Source organism: Pseudopipra pipra, chromosome 6 (assembly GCF_036250125.1).
Source record: "Pseudopipra pipra isolate bDixPip1 chromosome 6, bDixPip1.hap1, whole genome shotgun sequence".
Taxonomy (NCBI): domain Eukaryota; kingdom Metazoa; phylum Chordata; class Aves; order Passeriformes; family Pipridae; genus Pseudopipra; species Pseudopipra pipra.
This window is the reverse complement of record NC_087554.1, coordinates 62,906,317-62,924,437: the sequence shown is the minus strand read 5'-3', so window position 1 is coordinate 62,924,437 and position 18,121 is coordinate 62,906,317. Positions and strand designations below refer to the sequence as shown.

Here is an 18,121-nt window from a genome sequence, read left to right as displayed (position 1 = left end):
AATGTTTAGCAGTTGCCTCATGGGGTTGAGTTTAACATGCTGAAAAGAACCTTCAGTGCTCTGCCAGGGATCCAGGATTGCTTGAAGCAACCCTTGCACACCAGGGAATGCCAGGAGCCTGGTTAAATCTGATTAAAGGTCTACAAATCTTCACCAGGGTCCCAATCCGCGAGTTACTGATTTGTGGGGGTTACAGTTTTATGGCAAGGCTTATGTTATTTCAGCTCAGGCTTTTCCCATCTACTGCTGTCAGTCATTGGTCACTTCATATTTATCACCTCATCATACTGATCAACTTATTCATATTTATCAACTATTACCAATTCATCAATTGGCCATTTCATATTCATCAGGGCTCAGATAAGGGCTCCAAGCACTGCAAAATCACTTTAGAGAATACAGACTTCGAATTTGAAGGGTGGTACAAGTCCAAAGCCAGGCTGAAAATCTTTGCTTGTAAATCCAGAAGTTCCTCTGAGCTGCTAAATGTGATGGACATGGTCCTGCTGGAGCAAGTCCAGAGGAGGCCACCAAGGTGATCAGAGGGCTGGAGCACCTCTCCCATGAATAAAGTTTGAGGGAATTGGGACTGTTGAGCCAGGAAAAGAGAAGGCTTTGGGGGTGACTCTCCAGTACCTGAAAGGAGCTACAAGAAGGATGGAGTGAGACAATTCACAAGGGCCTGGAGTGACAGGAAAAGGGGGAATGGCTTCAAACTGCCAGAGGGTAGGGGTTAATGGGATATTGGGAAGAAATTCTTTTCTGTGAGGGTGGTGAGGCCCTGGCACAGGTTGTTCAGAGAAGCTGTGGCTGCCCCTGGATCCCTGAAGTGTTCAAGTCCAGGCTGGATGGGGCTTGGAGCAACCTGGTCTAGTGGAACGTGTCCCTGCCCATGGCAGGGGGTGAAATTAGATGGTCTTGAAGGTCCCTTCCAACCCAAACCATTCCATGATTCTATTAAATGAGCTGCACACTTGTGTCAGGGTCACAACAAATCACTGCTGCTGCTGCTCCCCTTCCAGGCAAGGAATCTGCCAGGTGAAGGCAGCAGGGATGTGGAAGCTGGAGCTGACACAGCACCAGCTGGAGCATGGGCTGGGGACAGGGAGTTCCAGGAGCCCAACCCCAGCAGGGAAAGGGAAGCACGGCATTTCCTTCCTGGCATCAAAAATAATCCCTGCTCCCTGCTTCCCCCACCTTCCCGTGCAGCCTGAACTGAAACCTCGGCTCCTGGGAGCCCAGGAGGGCTGGGAAACACAGCTGTGATTTTTTTTTTTTTTTCCAGGAAGAACCTGGTTTTGCATTTGCCTCCCAGAACTGTGCCAAGAGGCAGAGACATGGCACGAGTGATGTTCAGGACATTTTGTACCACAAACCCCACGGAGCTGTTCCCCTTGGAAAGCCATTCAGATGGTCCTGGGAATGCAAGAGGCATCTTAAAATCACACAGAAGGCTGCAGAGACCTCTGTGAGGGCAGAACATTACGAGAAGGAGTGAAAGACTGCTCAATAAAGTGTTTTAAACCAGACACATCCTTAGCTTTCAACCCATGCCGGCACCTCGCCGCAGTCACATCCCACCAGCCTGTCCAGAATTCAGTTCCAACTGCAGGTTTTAATTCCCACAGCAACCACTAAATTCACATCTACAACTCAAGAATTCACATCTCAATTAAGGCAGAAAATCAGCCTTAATTGAGATGCACACGGAGTGTACTTTAATTCACAGGGACCCCCCCACAACCACCACTCAAGCAACAAAGCTGAATTTGAGCGAAGGGCAAAGGAAACCAAGGCAGCCCCATCCGCCCCGTCTGATAGCCCACTTATCCCATTTATCCCAGGAGCCAGAGCTCCAAATGCTTTCCCCTCTGCCAATCCATGGTTTTTAAAAGTCCCTTTTCTACTCTGCTGCTCCAGCAGCTACTGCAGCTCCTTCCTCCAGGAGCACTCCCGACACTTGGCAGCTCTCCGGGCGAGCTTAGGACTCAGCAGCAGTAGTATACAAGTCTCCAGCGTTGTATAAACACTGTATTTTCCTTGTTATTTTGGGATATCCCCTACTGCAGATGGGCTCTCCTTCCCTGCACTCAGGACAATGGAGCCCTGATACACCGAATAAATCTCTTTTTTTCCCCCATCCCCAGTGCGCAGTTAAACCCCACTGGATGGATATCTGGAGGGCAGGGGTGGTATCCACCTTTGGGAAAGGCTTCTGCAGGGTAGGACCAGGTTCCTTTTCACACACACATCCAGGATTAAATCCACAGGAGAGCAAAGAGCCTACAAACACCCTCCACCACATTAACATTGGAGACAGATTACTAAAAATCTCCTGCATAAGCTTGAATAGGTACAGAGGGAATTCCGCAGGCCTGCCTGGGCTGGATCATGGATTTCTGATGGATTTTTGGAGACAAAAGATTTGCAGCTGAAGCTGGTTTGCCTGCAACACTCTCCACCTTCGGAGCAGCAGTGGATGCAGCCACAGCAGAGGTTTCAGCTCATTCCTTAATTATAAATGATGGCTTTTAGAGCAACAGGATTCAAGCCTCCAGCATTCCCACAGGAGCAATCCAAAAGGATCCTCCTCCTCCTCCGGAACAAAACGTGGCAGAACCAAAGGCCATCCATCCCACTGGGTGTTTTTCCATAGGAGCTGAATTAGGTGGTCCTGGCTCTTTCCAAATGATGTGTGAGCACCAGAGGTGGGTTTAATGAGGATCATCCCTGCTCTGGTCTAGTAAAAACTTGGGAAGCTGACATGGAAAAATGGCTTTCCATTACACCATCCCTCAAATTTTTATTTATATATATATATATATATATATATATATAAATATTTTTATATTATACATTTTATATGTATATATACATGCAATGTAAATGTGTACATATGCATGTTTATATGCCTAATATTTATATATATAAATATAATATAAAATACACGTTATAAGTACATATTATATTGATACATTATATATATGTCATATATTATATATTATAATTATAAGTAATGTATTATTATATGTCATATAATTACATAATACATAATATAAAGATCTGTTTATATTTAAATATTAGGCATGTAAACACACATATATATACATTTCCACCATATGTACACATATATATAACATATATGCATATATAATATAGACAAAACCAAATTATATGCACACATAATATACAAACACAGAAAATATATGCATATATAAAATAAATGTGCATATATACATCACATACACAGATATATACACATATAAAAATGCTATATATCCAAGATACAGTGCAAGGACTCAAAATAACTCACAAGCCAGGTATTTCTTCCTGCAAAAAGTGAATTTTTACCCGATAATCTACCTAGAAAAAAAAAAAACAACCAACAACCCAAACATTTCCAGCTTTTCAATGAGTTTGGTGCAGAGGGGCTGAAACTGCCCAAGGGTTTTTATAGGAAAATAAAATAATAATAAAAAAAAGTGGTTGGCATTATTATTTGTTATTTTTTAATTTTAAAATTAATATGAAATCCACATTTAACTGAAAAAACACAGACGTGGACAACCCCCCCGAGTGCAGGCAGCTGACAGCTCAAGAGGGGTGTTAAAGTACCTTTGAGCTCAAATTCCTGCTGATAACACCTTAATCCAGCACTCCCAGCTCCAAGGAGTTGCCAGGAGCTCTCCAAGCCAGAGGATGGGTGTTGGCTGGATCCAAGCCCCTCCTGGGAAGCTGGAGGGGGAGAAAAAGTCCTTCAAAGAAGAGACTTCCAGCCAGAAATAGCTGGGAAGTGCCCTGGGTGAGCTCAGGGATGGGATGGACCCTCTCCTCCATCTCCTGCACCCTCGGGATGCAGTGCATGGCCACCATGCGTGGAAAACAAGGAAAAAAAACATTTAAAAACTTGAAAAGGAGAGAAAATTAGGACTACGAGTGAAAAAAGAGAAACCAACCACCAAAAATCACTGCAGAGAACCTCCTCTGGTTGCTCTGGTGGGTTTTCCTTTTCCATGTGTCCAGGAGGGATGAAGGCACAGCTTCACAGCACCAACGAAATCAGAGAATATGGCAAATATTCCCAAAACATTCAGAAGTGCCAAAAAATGGCTGATTTGGTGCATGGAGCAGAACAGTGGTGCTGGGGGAGGGCAAGAATAGAGAAGAGGGAAAAGGGAAGGGAAAACAGGGGTGAGGGAAGGTTTGGGAAGGTTTGGGAAGGTTTGAGAAGGTTTGGGAAGGGAAAGGAAGGGAAGGGAAGGGAAAGAAAGGGAAGGGATACCCCATGTTGGCAGGGATCTAGGGATCCACAAGGATCATCAAGTCCAACTCCTGGCCCTGCCAAGAGACAGCCCCATAGCCAAGAGAGTTGATGAGGGTCCCAAAGATGCTGAAGATTTTTCATTACATTTATATCTAAAAAAATTTATTTTTATACATATTTGTCCATATATATATTTTATATAACTATATATTTTATAAATGCATATGTACACACACATACACACACACATCTCTACAGCTGAACCTACTGCTCCCAAGGAAGGCTCCCTTCAGCCTTCTTGCTGCTCCCACTGACCTCTGGAAACCCAGATTCCTTTAAACGTGCCAAAGCCACTCCTTCCACGATAATTACAGAGAAAAAAAATGTTAAACCAGAGCTATTTTCATTTATCTCGAGTCCAACAGAATTGCTGATGTGTTTTGCTGGGTGCCAGTCTCTGTCTCGGGGCAGAATCTGCGATTTAATGAAAATACGAGTCTTTTGGGGTATGGAGTGCACCAGAGCAGAGTCCCCTCCATCCCCCAGAGGGGATTTAATTGCAGAGCAAAGTTCAAAACGGAACAAAAATCCTCCCAGTCCCTGGTCAAGACTCTTGAAAAATGATACTTTGAAACAGGGCAATAAACAGCCTATAAAATTATTATCAGACTGCTGTAATAAAGCTGTAGCCAAGACAAGCTGATGCTCCCGGTGCTAATGGGAGTTAAGAGGGGTTTTAATGGCACCTCCCATACGAATGTGACATTTCCATGCTGTGGAAAATACAATCCACAGCAGCCACTCTGCAGAAACCACCTGCAGAAGGGCTTTTATGCATGGAGAAACACAAAGTGGAACCTCAAATTCTCCTGTAGCTGCCACCATGGGAAACTATCACCACTGTTTTCATAGAACCATGGAATGGTTTGGGTTGGAAGGGAGCTTAAAGATCATCCAGTTCCACCCCCTGCCATGGGCAGGGACACCTTCCACTAGCCCAGGTTGCTCCAAGCCCTGTCCAACCTGGCACTGAACACTCCCAGGGATCCAGGGGCAGCCACAGCTTCTCTGGGAAACCTGTGCCAGGGCCTCACCACCCTCACAACCAGGAATTTCTTCCCAATATCCCATCTAATCCTGTGCTCTGGCAGTTTGAAGCCATTCCCCCTTGTCCTGTCACTCCATCCCTTGTCCAAACTCCCTCTCCAGCTCTCTTGGAGCCCCTTTAGGCCCTGGAAGGGGCTCCCAGGTCTCCCTGGAGCCTTTCCTTCTCCAGGTGAACACCCCCAGCTCTCCCAGCCTGGCTCCAGAGCAGAGGGGCTCCAGCCCTCAGAGCATCTTTGTGGCTTCCCCTGGACTTGCTCCAACAGGTCCATGTCCTTCCTGTGCTGAGGACCCCAGAGCTGGATGCAGCATTCCAGCAAAGTCCAAAGCACAAGGAGCAAATTACCTGCAAGACAAGTCCTGCAGCCTCATCCTGCCTTGTGTTTACAACAGAAATGAAAAAATCTCCCCTGTTTCAGTTTAAAACCACTCCCCCTTTTTCCTATCCTTATCTGCCCGTGCAAAAAACCTTATCCTACTCTATTTTCAGGAAAACAAAACGTTCAGGAGAACATCTACACACACCCCCGCGGAGGAGTCCAAAACAGGGCGGACCTGTGCTGGAATTCAAATTTAAGAAGAATGTTTCTTGCATGAAAAATGGTTTGACTTATTAAAAAAAAAAAAAAAAAAAAAAAAAAGCCATGGACAAAAGGCACCTTGTTCCCAACCCTGTGATTCCATGAGCACGACCCAGTTCAGGAGACCTCCCTCTTGTCCTGGCGTGCCAGGGAACACGTTCATGGATCGTCGCCGTGAGTCCTGACGTCAAAGGCCCCGTGTTGTCCCAGAGAGTGATTCAAGAGCAAGGAAAAAAAAAGGAGGAGGGGGAGAAAAAAAGCCCGTGGAGGACACTGAGCGAGCACATCGGGATGCAGTGCTGCATGTGGATGTTCCATGTGTCCTTGCTCAGAAGAATTACGGAGCGTCTCCTGCTAATGAGGGGACGTGCCGGGAAAAGAAGTGGCCTTTTATTGGGATTCTAAGTGACGTTGGCAATGGAAAGTCCACGTCTTGATGAGGCAGGGGTGGGAACTGAAGCACTGAAGAGCTGACACATCAAACCCAAATACCCCCGAAATGCTGCCCCTGCCAGGGCAGGGCTGTGCTTGAGATGCTCAACCCATGGGATAACCGAGCTTTGGAGAATCTCTTCCAGAGCCAGGTCCACACACAGGCATCAGGGAAAAGAGCAAATCCCAACAGGCCTGAAAGTTACCGTTTTTCTAAAGTAAACTCTAGGAAGGAAGCTCTTTGCAGTGGTAACAGGATGACTCAACCGGCACTTGAAAATTTCCTAACTTGGACTGAATTTACTAACTTGGAAGTTTAATTCATTAAGGTGCCCCCACAGAATCTACTCCTTGCACTGTGAGTATTGAAACACGAGTATCTCCTCCTCAGGCTGAAATGATTTATCTCATGCTGGTCTCACCCACCAGCACCTTCACCCTGAACATCCACTGACCTGTGAGAAGAACAGCAAAATTCCCTTTTTGTGTTTGTGGGATACCACAGGTGTAAACCAAATACATTTATTATACATATATCATAGAATCCCAGAATGGTTGGGGTTGGAAGGGACTTTAAAAGCCCATCTCATTCCACCCCCTGCCATGGGCAGGGACACCTTCCACTAGGCCATGTTGCTCCAAGCCCCATCCAACCAGGCCTGGAACACTTCCAGGGATGGGGCATCAAGATTTCCTGTAAAATTTTCCCTGTAATTTTTAGCTGTTCAGATATTTGGTGGCTTTATGCTCCATTTAAATGCTTGCACAGCCATACCCAACCCTGTTTAAACCCCTGAGCAGGAAGAGAAGTTTTCCAGCGATGCTGAACCCAGTTGGAATGCCAGGAAACTCTCCAGGAGTCGAAAGCTGGGGTCACCTCAGCTCCCCAACACTCCCAGCACTGATGGGCTCAGGAGGGTCTTTGCCAGTGCAGAACTCCTTTAAATCCCTGCACTAGCACCCCTGAGAAATTTGGATTGCTCGTTTTTCTACGGAAGGGAATAAACGAAAGCAAAGGTGGATTACTATTTTTTTAATTTAATTTTTTTGAAGCAGGATCTTTACAACCTGATTTTACTGACTGTTCCCTCCCCGCTCCCTTTCACTGGCTGCTCCAGCCTCCATGGAATCATGAGAAATGGCAGAAAACTCAATTAAGGAAGGTGGTTTCCATGATTCATCCAGCACAAAATCGGAAGCATTGGACACAAACGCAGCAGCAGAGGAAGGAAGGAAGGAAGGAAAACCACTTCCCCAGGGAGCACTCATCTGCCTTGACAACCAGCCCAGCCTCCCTCACCCTCCAACCCTGGATCAGGCTTCCTTCCCTCTCCAAGAAGGACAAGTGTCCCAGGGTGACGGTGACAGCAGGCTGCAGTCCTGACTCATCCCCAAGGAATGTGCCACAGGCAGCTGGTCCCTGCCAAGAAGACATCATTCCCAGTATGGGAGCCAGAGGACAGTGTGTATCAGGACGATGCATAAGGCAGATAAAGGAGAACCATGGGCAATCTGAATTCCCAAACTCTCACCAGGCAACTCCCCAAGTGCCTTAACAATGTTTAATCTCTGTTTAAAGCTTAATCCCCTGGAAAGTGAGGGTTTGAGCCCTCAGGATCCCTCAGGATCCCCGGGCAGCATCATTTCCATCCCAAACCTGTGAGCCAGTGTTGGTCCCTCTCCTGCAGATCCAGATGGGATTGTGGTCTCAAGAAGAGGGCACTGGCACAGGTTGCCCAGAGAAGCTGTGGCTGCCCCTGGATCCCTGGAAGTGTCCAAGGCCAGGTTGGATGGGGCTTGGAGCAACCTGGGCTAGTGGAAGGTGTCCCTGCCCATGGCAGGGGGTGGAACTGGATGATCTTTAAGCTCCCTTCCAACCCAAACCAGTCTGTCATTCCGTGATCATTTTTAGTTTCTGCCTGTTGGCCCAAACTCACTGACGAACACAACACACTTTCAAAGGCTTTTAACACCTCTAAACTTGACCTTGGGTCTACCTTAGCCCAAGCCCAGGCACTAAAGCTGCAGGGCAGGACATGAGGGATGGCAGTGGGGACAATTCCTGCTGCAGATGCTCTGGAGCTGGACACGGTGTGGAGCAAAGCTCTGTGCAGCATCACCGAGGAAGGGAAGCTGAGCAAGACGGCGACAGAGCTCCTTCCAGGCAATTTCATGAAGAACAGACTTTCTAATTGAGTTTGGAGTTTCAGCAAATAACCCTTCCAAAAGTACATCTGCCTGCAGGGAGGAGGGGAAAATAAGAGAAAACAACCACCAAACAAGCACGTAGAATGGGCTGGGAAGAGATTTAAAATGCAATAATTGGCAAGATGGATTTTTGGGTTGCTGTCGAGCTGTTCTGCAAGCTAAAAATCGGCTGAGGTTATCAAGGGGAAGGTTTAATCAGGCTTTGTTTTTATGGGCTATTCTCAGCCTGTTGGCCAAATTCAGCCACGTTTTGCCAGAAACTAGGGGTCTCTAAGATCCCACCTGGTCTGGAAGAGAGAGATCAGTGCTGACACAGGGATGTGCCCTGCACACAGCTCCCAGAGGAGGTTCATATCTGACTGGCCACAGAGTGTGAGCTGCACCCAGAGGTGTTGCAACCTCGTTGGGAAATGGGTGAGTGCAAGAAAAACTGAGGAGAACAGTTCTCCAAAAATAAAAAATAAACCAAAAAGGCCTTCTTTTGGTTTTCTAGGCATTTCTTATCCCCTGTCCCATCAGTTCTACCTGGTGGAAACCCTGGCCTGGACAACAAGACCAAAGTGTCAAAAGCAAAACTGGGTAGAAAAACTAAATTACAGCAACTCTGCTCAACCTCATCGTTTCTCTGTTCAGCTGGAATTTGGGGTTCTCAGTATTTTTCCAAATTATACACCTGAAAAACCCTGAAAACCACTGAGAATGTTCAGAACCAAATCCCACCAGATGAGTTTTCCTTGCTTTTGTTTCTCTGCTCCTTCCTAAGTGATCAGCTAATTCACATTTCAGAACGAGAACAAATGCAGCTTCTCTAAGATGTTTTAGGACTACAAGATTCTTCCCCCAAACCTGCTCAGGGTTGGATGCTGGGCTGAAGTGCCAAGAGCTCCACCAGGGCTGTAAATCTCCTTCCTTCCCCTTGTCTGTGAGAAAAAACACCACTAAAAAAAATCCCCCAAACACCCAAACCAGGAGCTGGCGGTGTCGGTGTCACCTGTGATGTTGAAACAACCAAAGTTTGCAGTGTAAATACTCCCTCCTGCCTTTCCCAACTCAGCAAACACTCCCCACATCCACAATTCCATGTAGTTATCCTTTTTTTTTTTTTTTTATCCCATCAAAGACCAAGGGTTAAAATCCAGGTGCCTGGTTTGCTGAATCATGGAGTCTCAGGATGGTTTGGGTTGGAAGGGACCTTAAAGATCAGCTCATTCCAACCTCCTGCCATGGGCAGGGACACCTTCCACCAGAACAGGTTGCTCCAAGCCCCATCCAACTTGGCTTTGAACACTTCCAGGGATTCTATTTTGAATACAATTTGAGTTTTTACATGGTTGAGACAGACACATCCAGATGCTTGCAACACAAGCCCTGATGGAGAACAGTAGGGAAAACGAAAGGAACAGGAAAAAAAAAAGGGGAAGTGTGTGAATGTGATGATTTCCATGGTTTTTAGCTCCCTCAGAGTGACGTGGACACAGCTTCCCCACGTGCCTTATGTCAAACCGAAACCTGAGGGAGCTGGAAGAGGAAACTACTGATTTGGGCTGGGTGGGAGCAGCAAACCCAACAATTTCCTGTCTGTGGTATGACAAACCCAGGCTCTGGTATCCGCGGGAACGCCGCCGCCGCCTCCCACCCCGCTCTCCTTCCCCTCCGAGCGGGATCTGTGTCTTTGGCCGGGCTCTTTCAAGCCAAATCAGAAACATATCACCACATAGTGACAGAATTTAAAAAAAAAAATTAAATAAAAATAAAATCTAATTTTTTTTTTTGCTCTTTAAGAGTCATCACCGCTCTGAGTGTAAATATTAATTGCCGTGACTGCAGCGTGGAGCTGCCTCTGTATGGCTCCTGCCTCCCCCCACCCCAAATTCCGCTGGTCTTTGGCAGTTCAGCTGAATATTCCACTTAGGCTCATGAAGAAGACATTATTTGAGCCATGATCTTGCAATTTGGTGTGAGCCTACTACGAAGAGGTTTCCTGGGGTCCAAAGCTGGACGTAAAGAAACGAGTCAGCCCCACATGGATCAGTGTGAATGGCCAGAGTGTGTGTTAACAGGCACTGGCATGTCACTAAATGTCACTAAAAATGTGTTATTTGGATGATCAGGATTCAGCACAGCCCACTAGAAAAGGTATTAATCAGGTGCCAGTATGGAAATGCAGGGTATGTTAGCAGGTCTCCCCGAGGATGCTGCTGAAGTGGGAGCAACTCTGCTGGGAGCATCCCTGCTGGGCAGCATCCAGCAGCTTCCAGGGTACCAATTCCAACTCGAAATGGCCCACAATCCTGCCTGCTTCTGGAGCAGGAGGACTTTGGTGCTCAGCAGAGTGTCAGATCCCACTCCATCCCACCTCCCGCTGGCAGCGTAAGTTTTGCTGTTCAAACACTTGGAAAGGAGTTTTCCAGGGAAATCTGGAGCAGGGTCAGTGTGAAGCATCAGAGGAGTCCTGCCTGCCCAAAGCACGGCAGCCTGAGCCACCCCCAGCAGCAGACACCACCACCATTTATCACGTTATTCCAGACGAGCTCTCACCACCCAGCCTGAGGGAACACAAACAGCTCCCGGCGGACTGGAGGGCCCTCAGAGCCCTCTCGTGAACATCTCGTGCCTGAAAAGCAACACTGAGGAGTGACAAGAGTGATGATTTTGAAGGGAAACGTCCCTCTCGTCTCATCTGACAAGCGGTGGACAGACGAGCGGCTGCAGAGCTCGCAGGGGAAGGTGCTCAGGTGCCACCGTGGCAGCACCGACCAGAGAAAGGCCCCAATCACAGGCCTGGCACCAAGTACTGATGATCAGATCAGTAATTTTGGAAAGCGTGGCTATGATCATACAATCATGGAATGGTTTGGGTTGGAAGGGACCTTAAAGACCATCTCATCCCAGTCCCCTGCCATGGGCAGGGACACCTTTCACTAGCCCAGGTTGCTCCAAGCCTCGTCCAAACTGGCCTTGGACATTTCCAGGGATCCAGGGGCAGCCACAGCTTCTCTGGGAAACCTGTGCCAGGGCCTCAGCACCCTCATAGCCAGGAATTTCTTCCCAATATCCCATCTAACCCTGCCCTCTGACAGTGGGAAGCCATTCCCCTTGTCCTGTCCCTCCAGGCCCTTGTCCCAAGTCCCTCTCCAGCATCCTTGGAGCCCCTTCAGGCACTGGAAGGGGTTCTCAGGTCTCCCCAGATCCTTCTCTTCTCCAGGTGAACACCCCCAGCTCTCCCAGCCTGGTTCCAGCCCTCAGAGAACCTTTGTGGCCTCCTCTGGACTTGCTCCAACAGGTCCATGTCCTTCCTGTGGTGGAGACCCCAGAGCTGGATGCAGCATTCCAGCAAAGTCCAAAGCACAAGGAGCAAGCCACCTGCAAGACAAGCCCTGCAGCCTCATCCTGCCTTGGGTTTACAACAGAAATGAGCTGGGACAAGGACTCTGAATTTCTCTCTCATAGCCTTAAGCTGTTGCAAAGGGTTCATTCCAGTTTAAAGGCAAAGAATTTCCCCAGCAACTCTCACGAGGGCTTGTAGTGTTTATAAGCACTGCAAAACCTCAAACACAAACCTGGGCAAATCAATGACGCTGCACTTTGTTGGTGTTTTATTCATAACCCTTTCAGGGGTCCATTAAGGAAAGGAGACTTCACAGGGAGAAGAACACTAATATTCATAATTGATCTTGCCAGGAGTAGAGCTGAAATCCTTGAAAGATAACACAGCAAAGTCCATTTGATGGTGAAAAGAGCCCCTGGGGTGAATCCCAGACACATTTGCAGACTAAAAGTACAAAAAGAAAGAGCTTAAAGTGCTACAAACAAAACACTTTGCATGGGACAACTCCCGTGCCAGTCCTCAGGTGACATCCCACCCTCTCCCAAGTGATGGAAAAGAGATAGCAGAGGAGCTGCCAAAGGGAACAGTGGAGTTAAACCAGTTGCCCAAACCCTTATCCAAGCTGTGATTCACAAAAAACCCAAGGCCTTAGATGTCATCACTGACTGCCATTATCAGTCACTCTCTTTCAGGGCAGAGGGTTTGCTTTGTATCCATGTCAGCCCTCCTGCCCATCCCACCTCAATAAAATACAGATGTCACCGTGTCACAGGGCAGCACCTCCCAAACACCTTTTGGTCAGAAGGACTGCTCTAATTCTAAACCTACCTGGGCTTTTTTCATTCACTTATCTCTTTTCCTCAGGTACAAACCCCTAAAGGTGCTCAGTCCTCTCCCAGTGCTCCCAGCAAGCCCCCAAAACTGGAGCTGGCTGCCACCCCTACACTGCCTGTAAAAGAATCATGGAGAGAAATCCACATTTCCATCACAAAACTTCCATCCACAGAACTTCTGAATCTGCTCAGTGCACATTTAGGTCATCTGTCTTAAGCTGCTCCTCTGCCAGACACCATTTGTCCCCCCTGCCCTGTTTCTGTCAGTTATTCTTTTATTCTCACGACCATACAGAGCATCCCCCCAAACCCATATATCCCACAGAATTCCATATATCCCACAGAGCTCCTCCCGAGCACATTTAGAAACAGCAGGATTTTTTTTCTTCCATGTGTTTAAAACAGCCTTAAGTTGACAACAACAATAAGCTGCGTTCACTTCCTTCCTTCCTCTGCTCCCAGTGATTTTAAGCCTCATTTTTTTTGTTTTTAAGTCAATAGTGGCAAAATTCCTAAAAAACCCTGGGTGAGCACCAGGGTGTTTCCAGTACAGACCCCAACCCATGTGGAGCAACTAGAGTGCTACTGCTCTTCAAACCTCAGCAGTTTTTTCCCTATTTTTCAGGGATGACTTTGCCAAGAACTTGGCACGGCTCAATTAACGAAGTGGCTTAATCCAGCGGGTGATGAATAACAGGGGAGCCAACAGGTCATTGCAATTCACTTGAGTAACCAGAATCCCTATCTGCTGCTTGGGCTTTTTCCAATCCCTGCCTGCATTAGAGACAGATTTTAATTGCCTATTCCCAAACAATCCGACCGCAGCCGCTCTGCGCAGGCAAGGACTGAGTCCATAGGATTTATGGATACCTGCAGCCTCACAATTAAGGAGGAGAGACTTTGCTGTGTTCGTTCCTGTTTCATCCCAACTCTCCCCAAGGCAAAGAGGTATTTACTGCAATCCTACAAGCATCAGAAAATACTGATGTAAATCTAGATTTTTTTTTTCCTTTTTCCAAGCTCTCCTTGCTGCTGGGAGGAGGGGAGGCATTTTTCCCCCTGCTCACTAATGGCTGAAGAGCTTCTACCAGCATCCTACAACCAGAGACTGGCTGCAAATTCCCAGCAATGTCCAAAACTTCAGTGAAACTCCAGGCAGGCCACAGGAATCTCCTTTCCCTGCCCTCTGGCAGCACAAAACCTTCAGGATTTATCCTAAGAGGTGGAGCAGGCAAACCCCTGCCCAAGGCACAGACTCCCTTCCCTCCTCCCCCCGCAACGTTTAAGTTCATAGGAGATCTCACAGGGAAACCCAGAACTGCAAGGCAGCTTTATTTTTAGGAAATTTCCTTAAAACTCACAGAAAAAAATCTGCTTGGCAAGACGTAATTTTTTTAACGCTGGGAACTGTTAAAATAAGGAAGGGACAGAGGAACGGCAGGGAGGAACAGGTTAAAAATGCAGGGGAAGGGTTTCAACGTGGAAAAATTGCAAAATTAATTTATCTGGAGACGAGGCAGCGCAGAGGCTGGATGAAGGAAGGCATTGAGGAGCACGGGAGGACGAGGAGGGAGTCCCATCCCACCCCGCTCCGCTAAAACCCGACCCCGATAAACTGGCAGGAGCTCAAAGAAGAGCCATAAAAATAATGAGAGGGCTGGAAGAGCTGACACGCAGGAAGATTAAAAGGAACTAAATACGTATAGCTTGGCTGGGCGACAAAAGCCAAGGGGAACGGGAAGGCAACAGCTGGAATATCCACAGGTCTTGACCATCCCGGGGAGGGGAGCGTTGGGGCTGAGCCCCCCGGGGAGCACCATCCCCTCTCCCCCGGCGCTGCGGCTGCTGCATTCCTTCCCTCTAATACAATCCCTAATTTAACAAGTGGAGAGGATCCGGGCAAACATTTGGGGGGGGATGCATTACGTCAGGAGCTAATTTAGGTCCCTGCTGGGCTCCGGCCCCGTGCACATGCCTGGCTTTCCCTCTGCTTTGGCGTCTCCCAACACCCCCACACGGCTCCACACCAAGGGGAGCATCACTTGTTCATTCATGGGTGGATTTTTTTATCATTTCTAGAAAGCTCGTTTGTTTCGCGTGTTTCTTTCCTCCTGAGCGCTCAACTCCAGCAAAACTTTCTGCAGCTCCAGCACTGAAGTAAAAAAACACTAAAATAAAATCAACTTTTCGGAGAGTTCAGACCGACTCCAGCACGAGACTCTTTGATGCAAGCGCTCGCTTCCTCTCGAAAGGAGCGTATTTATATCCGTCTCTTCCTTCCTGCAACTTCAGATAATTAATAAATCAAAACCTAAGCACGAGGGGGGGGGGAGATGGGGGAAGAAGCCACGGGAGCAGCGGAGCGGGACCTGCCGGCGCAGCTGACAGCTCCGCTACTCCCACGGCCGCAGGCACGCGCGGGACCTCGCAATTAATATTTTATTTGAGCAATTACAGCCATCAGCCCGGGCTGCACCGCTGAGTAAACACGCCCGAGCCATAAAGCGCCGATAAAGAGACAAGGGGCGGGGGGGGGAAGGCTTCGGAGCTCCCCGCTTTTCCTTTCGCCCGAAGCTGCTCCGCCGCATCCCGGCGGGTCCGGCCGCACGTTCCTTCCCACGCGCCCCGGACAAACGGGCTCTTTGTCCAGGTGTGCGCCCAAAGCCACCGGACACCGAGGTGTCCCCAAGCCCCCCCTCGCCCACGTCACCCCTGCTGATCGCCCCATGGCCACAGCGGGCCCTCGGAAGCGCTTTTCCTCGCACGGAACTTCGGGGTTAAGTTTTGCCGTGAGCTGGAGAGCACCCACAAACCCCCCCACCCCCATCCCAAAAGTGAAGCTGTTTCCCAGCTCTGCGCAAAATCCTGGGTGTGAAGCAGCTGGTGGATGGGGCTGAGGGCCCGGGGTGTTAAAGTTTGGCTGGTTGTGGCCCGAGGCGGTGAGGAGGAGCAGGGGGAGAGGGGGGGGAGCCTGGAAGGGATGCAGGGGGAGAGGGGCTGCCGGGGGCTGGAATGGGGGGCTAGAGCAGGGTGCGGGGACTTGGGGTGGGCTGGGTGCTGGGAGCTAATGCACACTGCTGGGAGAGGGTGCTGGGAGCTGGAGCACAGCGCTGGGTGCTCAGGCCCTGTACTGGGACAGGGAGCTGCGAGTTAAAACACAAAGCTGGGGCAGCGTGCTGGGAGCTAAAGCTGGATACCGGGAGCCAAAGCACGGTGCTGGAGCAGGGTGCTGGAGCATTGTACTGGGGCAGGATGCTGGGAGCTAAAGCAGAGCACTGGGTGCTCAGGCACTGTACTGGGGCAGGGTGCTGGGAGTTTAAGCACACTACTGAGAGAGGGTGCTGGGAGTTAAAGCAGCGTATTGGAGCAGGGTGCTGGGAGCTGGAGCGCTGCACAGGGCAGCGTGTTGGGAGCTGGAGCTGGGTGTTAGGAGCTGGAACAGGGTGTTGGGAGCTGGAGCAGGGTGCTGGGAGCTGGAGCATTGCACAGGGCAGGGTGCTGGGAGCTGGAGCAGGGTGCTGGGAGCTGGAGCAGGGTGCTGGGAGCTGGAGCACTGCACTGGACAGGGTGCTGGGAGCTGGAGCAGGGTGCTGGGAGTTAAAGCACTGCGCTGAATCAGGGCGCTTGGGAGTGCTGGGAACCGGAGCACTGCACTGGGAGCCGGGAAGATGCCGGGCAGGGCGCCGCGCAGGGCGGGGGGTCCCGGGGCACTCACCGAGCTTCTCGACGAGGCGCAGCATGACGCCGCCGATGTGGATCTCGCCGGTGACCCGCAGGGTGACGTCGCGGCCCAGGTCGGTGACATGGACGCTGAGCTCCCACGTCCCGTCGGCGTAGCAGCCGTCCGGCATGCGGATCCCGTCCAGCGCCATGGCCCCGGCCTCCTGCGCCGCCGGCCGCGCCCGGCACGGAGCGGGAGCGGGATCAGGGATCGGGGATCGGGGTGGGCCCGGCAATGCCCGCTCCGCGCCCCGGGGCAGGGCTGGGGGCGCGGTGGGGCGGGATCGGGACGGGGGTGCCGCTCTCCCGCCGCCCCCACCGCTGCCTGCGGGGCCGCCGCGGGAGGAGCAGGGCGGGCGGAGCGGCGGGAGGAGGAGGGAGCGAGGGGAGGGAGGAGGAGGAGGAGGAGGGGGATAATAATTAAAGGAAAAACGCGTCCCGCGCTGCCGGGCCCCTTGGCCTTTTATGGAAGCGAAGGACGGAGCAAGCGGGGGCCGCTCCAACATCCGGGAATCGCCGGGGGGCGGCCCGGCTGGGGTCATCCCGGCCCGGCTCTGCCCGGCCCGGTTGGGCTCGGCTCTACTCGGCTCAGCTCATCCCGGCCCGGCACGGCTCGGCTTTACTCGGCCCGGCTTATCCAGCGCGGCTCTGCCCGATCCGACTCTGCCCGACTCGGCTCATCCCGGCCCGGTTCAGCCCGGCTCGGCACAGCCTGGCTCTGCCCAGCCTAGCTTGGCTTGCCTCGGCTCAGCCCGGCTGGGCTCGTCCCGGCACGACTCATCCCAGCTCGGTTCTGCCGGGTTCATCCTGGCCTGGCAAGCACGGCTCTGTCCAGCCTAGCTCGGCTCAGCTCATCCCAGCTGGGCTCATCCTGGCTTAACTTGTCCTGGCTCAGCTCACGGCCAGTGATCCCAGGGCAGGCAGAGTGGGGAACTTGGGAACCAGCCGGGAGAGCATCCATTAGGGCTGCTGGAACCTTGGTGTCCCAAACACACATGGCAGCCGTGCCCACTCTGCACCCTTTAGGGTGTTTTTTAACACTGGCCCCAAATTCATAGGCAAAATCCTTCCCGTTCAGCAAAGCCCTACCTTGGCGTAGTAGTCCATGTCCGTGCCCAGGCCGGGCGATGGGCTGCCTCCCTCCATCCTCATCATCTGTGAATCTGGGAAATGGGAACTGTCTTTAAATAAAAGAGTCTGAAGCGGCACAAATGGAGGAAAAAAAAAAATATTATCCGCTTCCTGTAGCTCTCCACCCAGTGATGCACACATCCCGCCAGGCAACCGGGCTTCCTGAAAAACCGACGCGCGGAAGGGGCTGCGGTTTGAGGTGGATGTGTCCCGCACTCTGCCGGGCGATGGGAATTCACATCCCGGCAAAGCCGTACCTTCCCCGGCAGCCTCGGGGATGGATCTGCCAGCCCAAAGCTCCATGAGCACCATTCCCGCATCCCATGTACCGAATGGCAGTGGGAGCTTTAGGACCATAGTATCGTGGAATGGTTTGGGTTGGAAGGGACCTGGAAGACCATCCAATTCCAAGCCCCTGCCGTGGGCAGGGACACCTTCCACTAGACCAGGTTGCTTTGGCACCGTGGAGGCAACAAACCCCCTCAATGGATAAATTTTTCCCACTTTTCACTTTGCTGTT

General features: G+C 50.5%; 1 protein-coding gene across 4 annotated transcripts in view; it reads right to left on the bottom strand.

The window, feature by feature from the left end:
- The window catches only part of FERMT2 (FERM domain containing kindlin 2), a 53,638-nt gene extending 36,803 nt beyond the window's left edge, over positions 1-16,835 (bottom strand). For 2 of the 4 annotated variants that reach the window (XM_064659619.1, XM_064659620.1), the window contains exon 1: positions 16,466-16,835. In XM_064659619.1, the coding sequence (XP_064515689.1) occupies positions 16,466-16,622 (157 nt within the window). In that variant the 5' untranslated portion in view covers positions 16,623-16,835. The remainder of the gene's footprint in view (positions 1-16,465) is intronic. The other 2 variants (XM_064659617.1, XM_064659618.1) reach the window with 1 other exon arrangement.
- Positions 16,836-18,121: the final 1,286 nt, after the last annotated feature.